At 45.8% G+C, this 16990-nt stretch overlaps 1 protein-coding gene across 1 annotated transcript in view; it reads right to left on the bottom strand.

Moving 5' to 3' along the window:
• ADGRE1 (adhesion G protein-coupled receptor E1) overlaps window positions 1-16990 on the bottom strand; it is a 73135-nt gene that overhangs the window by 45717 nt on the left and 10428 nt on the right. The window contains exons 2-3 of the mRNA XM_033925104.1: window positions 10129-10212; window positions 8173-8325 (exon numbers count right to left, since the gene is read on the bottom strand). Of these exons, the coding sequence (XP_033780995.1) occupies window positions 8173-8191 (19 nt within the window). The 5' untranslated portion in view covers window positions 8192-8325; window positions 10129-10212. The remainder of the gene's footprint in view (window positions 1-8172; window positions 8326-10128; window positions 10213-16990) is intronic.

Below are 16990 nucleotides of genomic sequence, written 5' to 3'. Positions count from 1 at the left end.
AGCAGATTATACCATTATTATCCAAACCCAGGTGTTCAGCTAAGGGCCCTGCCCAACAAAAGACTGACCACACGTCCTGGGGTAAAGCTGTCTTCGTGATGCACCTGAGAGAAATAAAGAACACATTAACACGGTGAACAGAATGCAGCTCTAATGGGTTTCAGGCCTGTTACACGTTACAGCAATGAAATTACCATATGCATATTGACATTGTTTGTTATCAGGATACGCCTACACACGCGGCTTTCACTGAGGCACCCGTGCAGAATGAATGAGTGCCGTGGCATCTCTTGCCTAGGCCTGAGGAAGACAAGAACATTGGTTAAACTTTAGAAGATTAGGAGAAGTTATTCTGAGCAGAAGCAGGAGAAGTGTCCCAAGGATTACTGAGACGGCAAACTAAACGCAAAGATCTGCCTGGCAAACTGCGTGGCCTTAGGGGTTTTCTCTCTCCCTACAGTCTAGGGAGACAGAAAACCCCCTAAGACCATAGAACAAGCACTGTTACTCTCCTGTAAACGCTTTCAATTTGCGTGAACAGCAGTTAAACATTTCTACAAGGCGGGCGCGTTTCACGCTGTTGAGCCCATCAGCCATTCCACAGCACTTTCAAAGTAGAACGTGACTCATTTTCACCTAGCCATTCATCGCTTCTTCAAACAGAAAACAAAGTCACATAAACCCTGCTGGCTTTGCTATTCTAAGCACTAGAGCTGCTCTTTGAGACGCTCTTTAAAGCTTTCAAACTCACGCTGAGGGTGCTCGTTATATTTTTGGTGGAGTCTAGGGAGTTAACTTTTCTGCAATGCCCTAGGGCACGCCCAACTTATATTTTGGTGTCTTTTAAGGATATTTTGTCTTGGGGTTTTTGCTACATAAACCCTACAATCATTGGTTTCTTGAGATACTTCTCCTAACATTGTGAAACTAACATTCAGACTCCTGAAGCAGGTCCTTTCGGCCAAAACACGATCGTGTCGAGTCTGAATACACAATAAAGTGACTGAGCGTCTAAGATTACCTTTGCTGTTGTCTTTACTCTTTTTTAACATCATCTCCCTGAATTTTAATGGTTAACTGTTTCATTTTGCCCGTGATTTGATTTTGTTTTTTTTCCTGGTTACAGACACTCACAAACCCCATATAAGCTAAAAGAATAAAACGTTATGAGAATGAACGACATTCTTAATAGCGAGACCTCATAATTGTCCTGTAACAATTTATTTCACAGTTTACTTAAACGCAGGGCTTCCAGCAAGACAAAAGAGAGTTAAATATAAATTAGATCAACGAACGGAGGAGGTGTGGTGCAGCGCTACACAGAGTCACAAAGAATAAGAAAACAGTCCCAGCTACAAAGAGCTTATAAACTAAACAATCTGGTCATGTAAGCTGTCTTGTTTCTCTGATGCTACGCTGATGTCAGGAGCTCTATCCAGTGGCGTGGTGAGGGTGAGAGGCATTCGAGGAGGTGTCACCCCTCCCCCACTCCATTCTCTGCCCCCCCCCACCTCCACACACTCCTTCTCCCCCTCCTGCCACCTACGTGCTGCTTCCCTTCTCCCGTTCCTCTGTAACGTTCCTGGAGCGAGGAGCAACCCCCAAGCTGCTGTCGCGCCAGCTCTTCCTCCGATGTCACTTCCTAGGTGCGGGTCCAGGAAGTGACATCAGAGGAAGAGCCGGCACTGCAACAACAGCAGCTTGGGGGTTGCTGCTCGCGCCAGGAATGTTACAGAGGTACATGGGGAAGGGAACATAAGAATTGCCAGTGGTCCATCGTGCCCAGCAGTCCGCTCCTGCGGCGGCCCTTAGGTCAAAGACCGGTGCCCAAACTGAAGCAGCGCACGTGTGCTCTAGAGCACAGTTCTTCAACCGCCGGTCCGTGAACCGGTGTCGGTCCGCAAAAAAAATCTTGCCGGTCCGCAAAGGATTCGGTCCCCGCCGCAACGAAAGGCCGGCGTCAGCTGACTTGCAACTTCCTGTTGCAGTCGCTGTGCCGGGATTCCTGCCTTCCACCACGTTTGCCTCCTGCCTTGTCTCCGCACCTCCAGACCACCAGCGGCAGCTCTGTTTGCTTTTAACTTCGGCACAGAGCTGCCCCTAAACAGTAGTTTAGCGCGGTTTCATGAGGCAGCCTCGGGGCCTTTGCTAGGCCGGCCCACATCGCATCATCGAAGCAGGCCGGCTTAGCATAGGCCCCGAGGCTGCCTCATGAAACCGCGCTAAACTACTGCTTAGGGGCAGCTCTGTGCCGAAGTTAAAAGCACACAGAGCTGCCGCTATTGGTCTGGACTCTTGGGCCGCAGAAGGAGGGCAAAGAGCAGCTGTCCTGGAAGTTTCCCTTTCTCTCGCATTTGCAGGTCCCTTTTTTTTTCCTTCAAACAGCAACGGACCCCAGCATCGACATCAATCAAGTAAGTTCCACTGTTCCTTGCAAGCAGTTCTGCTTAGCCAAAGCTTCCCCTCTGACATGAGCCACCCTCAGGGGCAAGAAAATGACCCGCAAAGGTGAGGGGAAGGGGGGCAGATGATGGAAGTTGGGGGGGGGAGAGAAAGAGAAGGGGCAAATGATGGAATGGAGGAGATGAGAGAGAGAAGGGGACAGATGATGGAAGTGAGAAGAAGGGAGAGAGAGCAGAAGGCAGATGGATGTCAGTTGAGAGGGGAGAGCAGATGCTGAATGGAAGTGGGGAAATAACACATACTGGATGGAAGGAGGAGATAAAGGGGGAAGAAAATAGTAAGATAATGGAGGGGTGAGGGAAAGGGGTGACAAGCTGTGGGTAGACACAGTGAAAAGAGGGAAACGGGACTAAATAGTAAGAAAGAATTTAATTTAGATGGAGGCAGAAAATAGAGAAGGAAGACCAGAGAAAAAAAGGGAAGAGAGAGCAGAGAATGATATCAGATCTGAGTGAAGGAAATGAGAAGAGAGAGATGCTAAAAACCACAGGGGGGAGGGAAGGACAGAGATGCCAGACCATGAGGGGAACAGAAGGAAGATGATGGATGCCAGACCAAATTGGGGGGGGGGAGAGGGCAGGAGGAGAGATGGCAGGGAAAGACACACAGTGAATGGAAGGGGAAGATGGTGGACTGAAGAGACAGAGAAGGTTATCATGCCGCTGTACTGGGCCATGGTACGCCCTCACCTGGAGTACTGCGTCCAGCACTGGTCACCGTACATGAAGAAGGACATGGTACTACTCGAAAGGGTCCAGAGAAGAGCGACTAAAATGGTTAAGGGGCTTGAGGAGTTGCCGTAGAGCGAAAGATTAGAGAAACTGGGCCTCTTCTCCCTTGAGCAGAGGAGATTGAGAGGGGACATGATAGAAACATTCAAGGTACTGAAGGGAATAGGCTTAGTAGCTAAGGACAGGTTGTTCACCCTCTGCAAGGCAGGGAAAACGAGAGGGCACTCTCTAAAGTTGAAAGGGGATAGATTCCGTACAAACGTAAGGAAGTTCTGTGGTAGAAAGCTGGAACGCTCTTCCAGAGGCTGTTATAGGGGAAAACACCCTCCAAGGATTCAAGACAAAGTTAGACAAGTTCCTGCTGAACAAGAACGTGTGCTGGTAGGGCTAGTCTCAGTTAGGGTGCTAGTCTTAGACCAGAGGGCCGCCGTGTGAGCGGACTGCTGGTCATGATGGACCTCTGGTCTGACCCAGCAGTGGCAATTCTTATGTTCTTATGTTCTTAGGGCAGACACTGGCTGGAAGAGAGTGAAAAGGCAATGAAAGCAGAAACCAGAGATGACAAAAGGTAGAAAAAAATAATTTTATTTCTATCTTGTGATTCAAATATATCAGATTTGAAATATGTATCTTGCTAGACATAACTGGGGAGTGCAAAGCCCAGGCAGTGCTTCTTTAGCTTCCAGCTGGCTTAGGGCTCTCTCTGACCAGGGGGCAGTTGCCCTAGTTCCACTCCCCTAACACCATTCCTGTCATGTGTGACTGTGGTATTCTGTTACATGATATTTGTGTAGCATGTCCTTAACCAGGACTACGGCAGAACGAGACTTAGGAGTAATCATCAGTGCTGACATGAAAGCAGCCACTCAAGTGGAGAAGGCTTCATCTAAAGCACGGCAGATGATAGGTTGTATCAAGAGAAGCTTCGTCAACAGGAAACCTGAAGTCATGATGCCATTGTACAGAGCCATGGTGAGACCTCATCTGGAGTACTGTGTGCAATTCTGGAGGCCACATTACCGTAAGGATGTGCTCAGAATGGAGTCGGTTCAGCGGATGGCCACCAGGATGATCTCGGGGCTAAAGGGTCTCCCGTACGAGGAAAGACTGAGCAAATTGCAGCTCTACACTCTTGAAGAGCGTAGGGAGAGGGGAGACATGATTGAGACATTTAAGTACATCACGGGACGGGTCGAGGTGGAAGAGGATATCTTTCTTCTCAGGGGACTCTCGACCACAAGAGGACAACCGCTCAAACTCAGGGGAGGGAAGTTTCGTGGAGACGCAAGGAAGTACTTCTTCACGGAGAGAGTGATTGAGCATTGGAACAAGCTTCCAGTGCAGGTGGTCGAGGCACGCAGCATCCCAGACTTCAAGAACAAATGGGATACCCATGTGGGATCCCTACGGGGTCATGCCAAGGGATAGGGTCACTAGGACTTAAATGAGCGGGTCAGTAGAGTGACAGTATAATTACAATTATACTTAAGGGGTCAGAAGACTTAAGAGGGTGGGTAAATAGTGTGGGCAGACTTGATGGGCTATATGGCCCTTATCTGCCGTCATCTTTCTATGTTTCTATGTTTCTATGTTTCTGTAATAATTTGGCTTATTCAGTTTTCTTGATAGTAGAGGGGATATATGTGAAGGGGAGGGGAGACAGGGGTTTTGTTGATCTTTGCCCTGTATTATTTGTATTTATAAAATGACAATTGTATAGAATATTGTTTCTTTTTATACTTTAATAAAATATGTTCAATATAAAATCATAACTATTTGAGGCTTGTGCGGATGGGATCAGATGGTTTGTGGGACGGAGCTCGCGGGGACGGGGCAGCGATGATTTTTTAAAAAAAATTTCAGTCTTAGTAGTTTGCCGGTCCACAAAATAATTATTTTATTTCCACCGATCCATAGGTGTAAAAAGGTTGAAGAACAGTGCTCTAGAGAACAGGTATCTGCGCCCTTAGCAAGACGGCATCCGTGGCGGACCCCCCCCCCATTCCCCCCTTTCTACACAACTGGCTTCATCAAGTGTATAATTCTGTTATCCTACCCCTTACTTACACAAACCACCAGTACCCCCCTCCCCAAGCCCCACCCTGCTTGTACATCCATTGTGTATTCGGTGACGCATTCTCTGTAGATCTATTGCCCAGACCAAATGAGACAGTCGCCATAGAATACTGCACTGCTGCAATGGGAATTCCTATTGGTGTGCATTCAAAATGATTTAACTGGCCAGTTAAATCACTTGTTCAGAGTTAACTGCTCATTTCAGGCCTAGTGCCAATGAACATGTCCAGGTAGCATTCAACTTCTAAGCAGCTATGCTGGGGGCTTTTGAAGGGTGGGGTCAGCCCTTAACCGGCCGAGGTAACTACATAAATAAGACCGAACTGCATAAAGATGGGACTGACTTTAGGTAGTCTTATTATGCTGACCGCCACCAGTATTAAGAACATAAGAACATAAGAAGTTGCCTCCGCTGAGGCAGACCAGAGGTCCATCTCGCCCAACGGTCCGCTCGCGCAGCGGCCCATTGCCTGAGCAGTGGTCCCTGACTAGCTCTATAACCCATCTCTACTCCTATCTGTACCCCTCAATCCCTTTGTCCTCTAGGAACCTATCCAAACCTTCCTTGAAGCCCTGTAACGTGCTCCTGCCTATCACAGCCTCTGGAAGCGCGTTCCATGTATCCACCACCCTCTGGGTGAAAAAGAACTTCCTAGCGTTTGTTCTAAACCTGTCCCCTTTCAATTTCTCCGAGTGTCCCCTTGTACTTGTGGTTCCCCATAATTTGAAAAATCTGTCCCTGTCTACTTTTTCTATGCCCTTCAGGATCTTGAAGGTTTCTATCATGTCTCCTCTAAGTCTCCGCTTTTCCAGGGAGAAGAGCCCCAACTTTTTTAGTCTGTCAGTATATGAGAGATTTTCCATACCCTTTATCAGCTTAGTTGCTCTTCTCTGGACTCCCTCAAGTACCGCCATGTCCTTCTTGAGGTACGGCAACCAGTACTGGACACAGTATTCCAGATGCGGGCGCACCATTGCACGATACAGTGGCAGGATGACTTCCTTCGACCTGGTGGTGATACCCTTTTTAACGATACCCAACATTTTGTTTGCTTTCTTCGAGGCTGTGGCGCACTGCGCCGACGCCTTCAGTGTTGTGTCTTCCATCACTCCCAGGTCTCTTTCAAGGTTACTTACCCCTAGTAGTGATCCCCCCATTTTCCGCCCAGAAATCCAACGCCAGGCCATATCCGGGCTCCGTCACTGAATTTCTGGTTTTTACAGAGTCGGCAACAGCCGGAATATCGATCTCCTAATGATTAGTTGTTAAAAAGCAATGTGCAGTGCAGTGAGAACCAGGAGGAACTTGGCCCCTTCCCTTTAGTGACCCCCTCATGTCCCCCAGCGAGTCACTTCCTGTCTCACCAACCCAGGCGTTCACACAGACTTTTAAAAAACGCCATATGCTTCAGCGTGATCTGTAAATCCACATTTACTGAATTAGTTGGATAATTACATTATTTGACTCCTGAAAATATAACAACCCCCAACCCTTCCAAAACTTCCGCCTCCCCCCCACCCAGTGACCAAAGCCACATTAGCCCCTCTCTTCTCTAATTTGCATGTGCAAAAAAAAAAATAAAAAAAATACCCTGTTAAAATGTCAAATTGCATTAAGGGCCCTGTTTTCTAAGCTGTGCAAAGCAGCTACCACAAGTTTCGCTGTGCAGTAGCCAATACCATAGACCTGGCGTAACAGTTCCCACAGGCTGAAATCAGCCAGCAGAGTAACGTTCCTTTGGTGGTATCCAGCATGAGCAGTGGTAGGGTCTTTATAGAGGACATGATCAGACGTCTGAACGTCTTTTCAAAACCCGGCATTTTGTCTGGGTTTTGAAAAGATTCCACCTCGGGAGGCCATCTGCTCATGCATGGATGCAATGCGGTGTCGTCAAGTGCCCTCCCGACGCGGTCCTGAGAATAAGAACAGGTTGAGGGGTGCGAGGCTGGGGTGGAACGGGCCGGGGCCACAGGAGTCAAATCTGGTATTGGTGGGTCTTGGATGGAAAAGAATCAGCAATAGGTAATGGCTGGTAGTGACAGCTGGCGGCCGGATTGATGTTGCGCTCTAGCCAAGAATGTAGCCACAGCCCTGTAAAGGTTAACCTCAATGCCCCCCACCCCCAAGGGATCAGAACCTTCCCCTGGGTCTCTCCCACAGGACCCCCACCACCACAACCCTCTCTCCACCCTCTGTCACGTCTTCAGTACGAATACAATATGGACCTGGGCGGTGGGGAGTTTGGATTTAGGTCACCCCTTTTCCAGTTGTAGCTCAAGGTGAGTTACATCTAGGTGTAGTGGGTGTTTTTCTGACCCTGGAGGGCTCACAATCTGAGGTCACATGGAGCATCTGGGAGACCTGACCCCTGGCACCAGGGCAGGATTAATTTGTCGAGAGCCCCTAGGCACACAAGTACATTGGGCTTCCTGCCCTGCCCCACCCCACCATGCGCCCAGGCGGAAACAGGAAGCTGCGTCAAAGGGAAGCACCGCTTGCACAATTACAGTTCCCGTTGCCTTTCTTACCCGCGTTGCTTGCTTGTCTTACTTTCCATCGATGGGGAGGGGGGACGCATTGCCGATCAATGCTGGAGGGGCCCATCGCCATTTGGAAAAAACAATGTTGATGCCCTCCTTCATCGGGCCCCCCTGACCATTACTGGGCCTATTGGTTAATCCTGCCCTGCCTGGCACCACTAGGGACAATGTGAGTGAGGGATTGCTTGGAGCGGGGGTGACAGAGGCAATAAGCAGGGTGAAAGGGACAGAGAGTACAATTTCTAAAAGCTCAACCTCCCTAATAGATAGACCGAATATGGTCACCTTGGGGCCTGTCAAACAGACCAACATCACAAAACATTGTTCACTTTTCTGAGAGACCATAGGAACCTCCTCTTACCCTCACAAACCTCTGACATATCAGTGAAGTAAATATTCCCAGAATGAGACTTGAATCCTGGACTGCAGGTACAGTAATATCCCGCTGAGTGGCTGAAACAAAGGGTATACTCAGGACACCACCCCCAAGCATCGCAATTATCGGTTCCTTTATCTGTAGAGAATTAGAGACACAGATTAGATGCTTTTTATGTATCTCCAGTTTCAGATCCATGGGACTGGTGAAAACTCAGGAAATTAAACATAGAGGGGTCAATATTTAGAAACATTTATCCAGGTAAAAGCCGCCTTTAATGGTACTGTTTAATATCCTTAAAAGCAACCTCAACTCTGTCTGGATGGTGCCGGGTGTCTGGAGCAGTTATCTGGTCAGTAGCAATACGTAAGAGCATAAGAATCAGACTGATGGTCCATCAAGCCCAGTATCCTGCTTCCAACAGTGGTCAATCCAGGTCACAAGTAACTGGTAGAACATTCCATGCGGAATCCCCAAGGCTTCCCCCATGTCTATCTCAATAGCAGTTTGTGAACTTTTCTTCCAGGAACTTGTCTAAACCTTTTTTAAACCCAGCCATGCTAACTGCTGTTACCACATCTTCCAGGAGTGAGTTCCAGAAGATTTGGGGCATGTGACAAGGACACCATAGCATATTCCTGATGACCTTTCTTCCTCAACTCCTAAATTTATACATTCTTCTCCATCTCTCTTCAGTTCTTTTTTAAACATCTAACCACTTCTCATTTCTCTCTTCTTGTTTACGGCTATGCATAAATTATCTCTCTCTGCTCTGGTTTCCTCTTTTCTCTGTTAGCTACATGTATTTACTTTGGCAACTGTTAATGCCGAGAAAGATATCTGAATCTGCATTCATATGCACAATACTTAGAAGATATGAAAATAAGAATAGCCTTACTGGGTCAAACCAATGCTCCATCTAACTCAGTAGCTCATCTTCATGGTGGCCAATCCAGGTCACAAGTACCTAGCAAAAACCCAAATAGAAGCAACATTCCAGAATCTCAAAGAGTAAGCAAGATTTTGGAACCCCAAACAGTAGCAACATTCTAGAATCTCAAAGAGTAAGCAAGATTTTGGAACCCCAAACAGTAGCAACATTCTAGAATCTCAAAGAGTAAGCAAGATTTTGGAACCCCAAACAGTAGCAACATTCCAGAATCTCAAAGAGTAAGCAAGATTTTGGAACCCCAAAGAGTAGCAACATTCCAGAATCTCAAAGAGTAAGTAAGATTTTGGAACCCCAAAGAGTAGCAACATTCCAGAATCTCAAAGAGTAAGCAAGATTCTGGAACCCCAAGTAGTAGCAACATTCCATGCTACCGATCCAGGGCAAGCAGTGGCTTCCCCCATGTCTGTCTTAATAGCAATAAGAATAGCCATACTGGATCAGACCAATGGTCCATTTGTCTCAGCATCCTGTTTCCACAGTGGCCAATCCAAGTCACAAAGTACCTGGCAGAAGTCCAAAGGGCAGCAACGTTCCAGAATCTCAAGAATAAACAAGATTCTGGAACCCCAAATAGCAGCAACATTCCCAAAGAGTGGCAAGATTCCATGCTACCGATCCAGGGCAAGCAGCGGCTTCCCCCATATCTGTCTCAATTGCAGGCTATGAACTTTTCCTCCAGGAACTTGTCTAGACATTTTTTTTAAACCAGCTACGTTAACCGCTCTTACCACATCCTCTGGCCACTGGTCCTTGTGTCTGGGAGTGATCAATATAAGAAACCCAGAAATTGAACCATATCCATTCAGCGAGTGGCAGAGTGTCTTGAGTCAGTATACAATGCGAGTATATCAGGTCATCCCACTCCACCCTGCCTCCATGGCACTGTGATGCCCTTTCAGTCTGTCTTGAGTCTGTTGTATCACTGACCTCCTTGACAGTCTACAGAAAATTGTTTCCCTCTTGGTTTATAACATATGAACAGAGCTTACCTAGTGTGTTTGGGCCGGTTGTTGCTCTAAGGATATATGAACCGCTATATTGCCCAGTACATGGAGAAGCAAGGGAAAAAATACCTGGACAAAAAAAAGAAAGAAAAATCATGTTTATTTTAATGTGGCTGTATAACATTCACTTGTTAAACCAAAGCCTTCTGGGACCCTCTGTGGCAGGATTACATTGTTCTGCGTTCACAGGCAGTTCTGTGTCAGGTCGCTTTAAACAGTGAGTTTAAAAAAAGGTTGCAATATATAGCTATAGAAACTGCTTGCTTAGGAGAGACGGGACAGGAAGGGGAAAAAGCAGAGGAACTAACCAGAGATACAGGAACTACTGAGGGAAGAGAGGGGGACGGCAAAGAAATTTGATCATATTTCACCACTTCTTAAGAAATCAAAAGAAACTCTGTGGAATGACCATGTTAAAATGTCAAAGTTCCAAAGGTACAATAAATCATCCACATAAAAGTAAAATCATCCACATGAAAACCTTAAAGGACCTAGTCCACTAGGGACGCAGGACCCAACACGTTCTACGTTTCGACATAGTCTTCTTCAGGGGTCCCTGAGGGTCCTATAAGGGTGAATACGTGGAGATGCTAATATGTGGTGAACCGCAGGTAAGACGCTGCTTGCATCCAAAGTGAATGGCTTCCAGTGTCGCGTAGAATAATCTACAAAATATGTTTGTTATCGTGTAAGGCTCAGCTCTATAAGTCCCCAGCTTTCATCGATAGGATTCTAATTCCCTACGCTTCCACTAGAATCCTTCGGTCTAATGACCAACATCTGCTAGCTGTTCCTACACTTAAAACTATTAATAAACGGAGACAATATATTTTTTCGGTTGTGGCTCCCCAATTGTGGAATTCCTTGCCAATTTATTTGAGGGAAGAAAGAAATATTGATAGATTTAAGAGCCAGTTGAAATACATTGGATCATCTATTCTATTGTCTTTTGATACTCAACTTTTGGAAGTCAATATGGGGACATATTAATTCCATTGACATATGAGGTAGTCAGTCATATGTGGAACATTATTGCATATTAAGCCCCCCCGGACCCCTATAAATGCCAGCTTTTCCTAATTATGGCAGGGATAGCCATGAAGATGGTAACTCGTAATTGGTAAAATTATGATCACCTCAAATTTCCTTTTTATACTCAACCTATAGCTATGAGAAAATGAATGCTGCCTTGTTGGGCCATAGCAATTTATTTAAACTGGTTTGGGGCCCGTTGATGTCTTTTATTACTCTCTCATGTATAGCCCTGGCCGAAGAGATTCAGGAGAAATTGTCAGAGTCTCTATGTCTAACAGCGCAAGTGCCTACTCCGTTACGATTTCACCACCGCTTTTTACAGGAGTTGGCTGGTGACCTGGATTATGCGACGTTGGCAACAAAACGGACTCGGGATTTACAGCTGCCTATTTCTGCTGCCATGCTGAAACGGAGTATCAAAAAGGGGACTCGTTTTTTGGTCGCTGCAGTGGAACGGGAGCGGTATTATAAATTCCTGGTTCGCGCATACTTCGCACCTGCTAGAGCTTTCAAGGCTCATATTAGCCCTACCGACTGTTGTCCAAAATGCTCTGTTCCTAATGCTACTCTGGGACATATTGTGTCCAGGCATTCTGGAAGCGTCTCTGTCGCCAGATTCAATCTTTGTGGAATTGCACTTGGATACCCACGGGAAACTGCACGGTGACACCAGGAAATTCTTTTTCACTGAAAGAGTGGTTGACCGCTGGAATAGTCTTCCACTTCAGGTCACTGAGGCCAGCAGCGTGCCTGATTTTAAGGCCAAATGGGATAGACACGTGGGATCTATTCACTGAGTTAGGTGGGGGAGGGTCATTGCGGTGGGCAGACTGGATGGGCCGTGGCCCTTTGTTCGCAACTCTAAGATCAATTTGGCATGTAACCTCTTGTAATTTGTTCTAACCAATGTGAACCGCCTAGAACTCTTCTGGGTATGGCGGTATACAAAAATAAAGTTATTATTATTATTATTATTATTATCTGCCGTCTATTTCTATGTTTCTATAATTTTCTATTCACCTTGAAACCCTCCTTGGTTCCTGTTCGACCAGGTGCTGCTGAGTTTGTCCAAAAAGCTATTTTTATGGGACTCAAAACCATCCTCCAATGCTGGCTGTATCCACAAACTCTCACACTGTCCCACCGGAGGACTCAGATGATTAATTTGGCGGGGTGTGATCGCCAGGCTGCGTCTGTCATGAACTCTAAGCAGGGCACTTTATTACTTTTCCACCCAATCAACACCTCAAATACTTCAGACGTAACAGACATAAATCATAAACTTGACATTATACATGACTGGCTATATACTAACAAATTGTCTCTCAATATCGAAAAATCTTCAGCTCTACTTCTACCAATTAAAAACAGTAAATCTTTGCCAGATAAAATTGCTATTAAATCCACTCCTATACAAATGGAAACAAAAATAAAACTATTGGGATTCATAATCGATAAGGATCTCACCTTTCACGACCAAATCAGTTCAGTTGTAAGAATTTGTTTTTTCAAACTCCGTCTTATCCGTTCATTAACCTCGATCTTAGGAACAGAAGCAATTACAATTCTAGTACATTCCCTTGTCATCTCTCATTTAGACTATTGTAACTCACTCTATACTGGTCTCCCACAAAAAGAAACCCGTCGTTTACAATTAATACAAAATACTGCAATAAAACTCATTTATAAAATAGGCAAATATGATCATGTTACTCCACTTTTGAAAGATGCACACTGGCTACCAATCGCGCACCGCATAACCTATAAAGTCATCCTGCTTACTTTCAAAATAAATCTCGCAAACCAGCCTCTATTTCTTCATAAACTACTTATCCCCCATAGCTCTCCACGAATTCTGAGGTCTACTGACCAAAAACTATTACGAATCCCTTCTATCAAAGAATTCTATAATACTCGAAAAATAAATTTTACAGTTGTTGCCCCTACATTATGGAATGCTTTACCTCAACAACTTAGAGAAGAACAACATCTAGATAAATTCAAGATCAATTTGAAGACATTTCTATTTCAAGATGCATTTTCCTTTTCTTAGTTTTTTTTTTTTTTTTTTTCTTCCCTTTTCTTCCCATTTACTTTATTCATAAACTCTTCCGATTCCAATTCATGCAACCAACCGCTTTAAAAAAGCGATCCTACCCAATATGTTTTTTTCCCAACCCCACTTCTCCCTTTCTTCTCTAAAATATGTAACTTTCCCCCTTCCTTTCCCTCCTATCCGCACGTTCATGTTAGTCAAATTATGTTTTAATGTTCACTCACTACATTTTATATTTAAAATTTTTATAAATCTTATTGTAAACCGGCCAGATACTATGTGATGGTCGGTATATTAAAAAGTCAATAAACTTGAAACTTGAAACTTCGCTGTTGGCTGCCTTTCGGTTCCACTTTAACAACTACTGCGAGAAGCGGATTATTGAACTGACTTGCTAACTTGCTCGTTTTAGGTGTAGCTGTTCCCAGGGGGGGAAGGAAGTGGGTTGTTTCTTTATTTCCTGTTTTTTCATGCGTGATTGTACTTTGCTGGTTTATTGAAATTTTAATAAAACAGATTTAAACATACTTGGACTTCCAGAAAGCGTTCGACAAAGTTCCAGAGTGCCTTAATGCGCGGAATAGCGCAAGCTAAACGGCCACGCGCGCTAGCCACTACCGCCTTCTTTTGAGCGGGCGGTAGATTTTCGGCTAGCGTGCACTGTAGCACACGCCAATCTGGTGCGTGAGCTAAAAACGCTAGCGCACTTTCAATAAAAGGAGCCCTTAATTTTAGACCTTTGAGTCTATCCATCCAGGGTGGGATTAAATTACTATTTTAAAGGTTATTGAAAGAATCTATGGGGTCCTTTTATCAAGCTGCGGGAGGGGTTTGACGCATGCAATACCGCGCGTTAAGCCACCTGCCGTGCTAGCCGCTAATGCCTGCATTGAGCAGGCATTAGTTTTTTAGCCAGCCACGGGGGTTTGCGCGTGATGAAAAGTCCGACGCGCTAAACCCGCTAGCGCAGCTTGACAAAAGGACCCCTATGTATTTGGGGTTTTATTGACTAGTCAGTGGGTGGGATAAAATGGTTGCTCATAGATGTCTGTAACATGAAGGTGCTTTTCTTGATTTATTATCTCTATAATAAAACCCTAAGCCGCGCATGCGCACTTCCACTCGCGTGTTCCGTATGTCTGTGGCCTGAAGAAGTGCGCATGCGCGACTACAACTGCCCCACACTCGCGGCCTTGTGGGGCAGTGGCAGCAACTGAGTGGTGGAGAGCAGCCCCGCTCCGCCCGTTGACCCTCCACAAACCTCCTGGCTCCAGCGGCGTAGGCAGCACTATAAACACGCTGCTTCACGCCCTTCTACTGCCGATTTCCTCTGCTGCATCTCTGATGACATCATCGGAGACAGACGCAGGAGAGGAAATCAGCAGTAGAAGGCTGCGAAGCAGCGTGTTTAAAGTGCTGTCTACGCGGCTGGAGCCCGGAGGTTTGTCGGCAGTGGGAGGGTCAGGAGTAGGCCAGATCGAGCAGAACAACGGCACTAAAAGAAGGGGGAGGGGCCGAACGGAGCAGGCCAGATCGCGGTAAGAGAAGGGAAAGGGGGGTGGGGAAAAATGCTGCTACTGCTATACAGGGACTTGGAGAAGGGAAATACCGCTGCTGCTTCTACACAGGAAAGGGGGGGATAGGAGGGAAATGCTGTTGCTGCTGCATAGGGAAGTGGGATGGAAATGCTGCTGCACAGGGAAATGGGGAATAATGACAGACAGACAGTGGGAGGGAGGAGACAGAAAAACAGACAAAGAAAGGGGGCCAGGGAGAGAGAGAGAATCAGCGGGAGGGAGACAGACAGACATATATTCTAGCACCCGTTAATGTAACGGGCTTAATGACTAGATAATAAAACCCTAAGCGGCGCATGCGCACTCCTACCTGCGTGTTCCGTATGTCTGTGGCCGGAAGGAGTGCGCATGCGCGCCTACAAATTCCCCACACTCGCGAAGGGAGAAGATACAGAAACAAAGAAATACTGACAGACAGCCAGGGAGAGAGACAGTAAGACAGGGGGGCAGGGAAGAGACAGACAGAGACACACAGGGGGACAGAGACAGAAAGAAAGGGGGGCAGGGAGAGAGATAAAAAACATAAAGTAAGAAAGAAAGAAACGCCTCAGCGACCCATTGTGCTAAAAGTCTACACATCTATTCTAGCACCCGTTAATGTAATAGGCTTAAACACTAGTATGTTTATATACTTGTATATTGCACTGTTAATATTTGGAAAATCAATAAAGAATTTTTTTAAAAAAAGTTACTGCTAGACATCGTAAAACCCTGTCGAAGACTCAACTACTTTCATTTTTTTAAAAAACAAAAAAACAACACCCCAAAAACCCTTCCTTTTGTAGTTTTCCTTGCCTTCAATTATTGTATTTCCATCCCTACACTGCAAATTGGTTCTGTTTGGCCTGTGAGTCAAGTATTTAGTATATGAATTTTTGTCATAAACTTATTTTAGAAGTGTGCATTGCCTTGAATATACGATTAGACGATCAAGCAAATCTTAAACTTGAAACTAGATAAGAACTGTTGAAGAGAGAGGGAGAAGGAGGAGGATAAACCCAATAACCCCAAGCGGGCGAGATGGTCCGTAGAAGAGTTGTCTTTGGGAAGAAGCAATGCGACCATTAAATCATGTGGAAAAAGGGATTTATTGTCAAACTGTGTAGGGATTTTAGTACAGTATTTTTTATATCACTCTTTACAGACGTGTTCCAATGTGGTGTACATCGAGTAACAGAAAACAGGAAATAAAGGCAAGATAATAAAGAGTGATTTAAAAAAATAGCAGACGAGAGACTGAACTGTACGATCAACATAGCTTCAGCCACAGAAATGAAATAACTAACCCCAGGCAAAGGAGCAGGGATGCCCAAAATCCCCAAAAAGCCTACGAGCTGTAGTGCGCCCCTTATTGAAAAAGAGCGCTCATTGAGGATAAGCTTGTAAACTACCAACCAGTCTCTTAACATTGCTTTTCTGGCAAAACCTATAAGGCGGACAGTCTGCATTCAACTCAACGACTGGCTAACTGAAAGGAGTTGCCAATCTGGCTTCAGACCTGGGCACAGAACAGAGACAGTTCTTGTGTCCCTTCTTTGGATCTGCCTCAATGCTAGCGTTGCTGGATTTCTCAGCAGCCTTCGACACTGTGGATCATAATATCACGCTTACAAGACGGGCAGAAACAGAGATTCGTGGCGCAGTATTTACTTGGTTGGTTGAAATCCTATTTGTGAGACAGACAACAATCAGTTCTGCTCAGCACCTAACTGCGGAGTGCCAGAAGGGTCCATACTCTCTCCCATCTTATTTAATATCTACCCTAAACCTCTGGCTGAGCTGCTTCACTCAATGGACACAAAATTCTATTGGCCGATAATGTACAAGTACTCATACCCAGTAAACAGTGGCATAGTAAGGGGTGGTGGTCCGCCCCAGGTGCCATCTTACTAAGGGCACCACCCCCTCCTCCTCGCCACCTCCCTGTTCATCCCCCATACCTTTTTTACTTCCCCGGCGTGACGTTGCTGCCGCGTCAGCATCGACGCTCTCTCTGAATTCACTTCCAGGACCCGCACCTAGGAAGTGACATCAAAGGATGAGCTGACACTGATGCGGAGAAGTTAAAAAGGTACGGGGAAGGGGCACCACTCACCCTTATTGCGCCACTGCCCACAGCTTTGAATAAACTGACTGCATGTCTAACCACAACTCAGGAATGGGCAAACAACCACCAACT

This window comes from Geotrypetes seraphini, chromosome 16, assembly GCF_902459505.1.
Source record: "Geotrypetes seraphini chromosome 16, aGeoSer1.1, whole genome shotgun sequence".
Lineage (NCBI taxonomy): Eukaryota > Metazoa > Chordata > Amphibia > Gymnophiona > Dermophiidae > Geotrypetes > Geotrypetes seraphini.
Note: the sequence above shows the minus strand (reverse complement) of the source record. Positions and strands in the feature narration are given on the sequence as shown.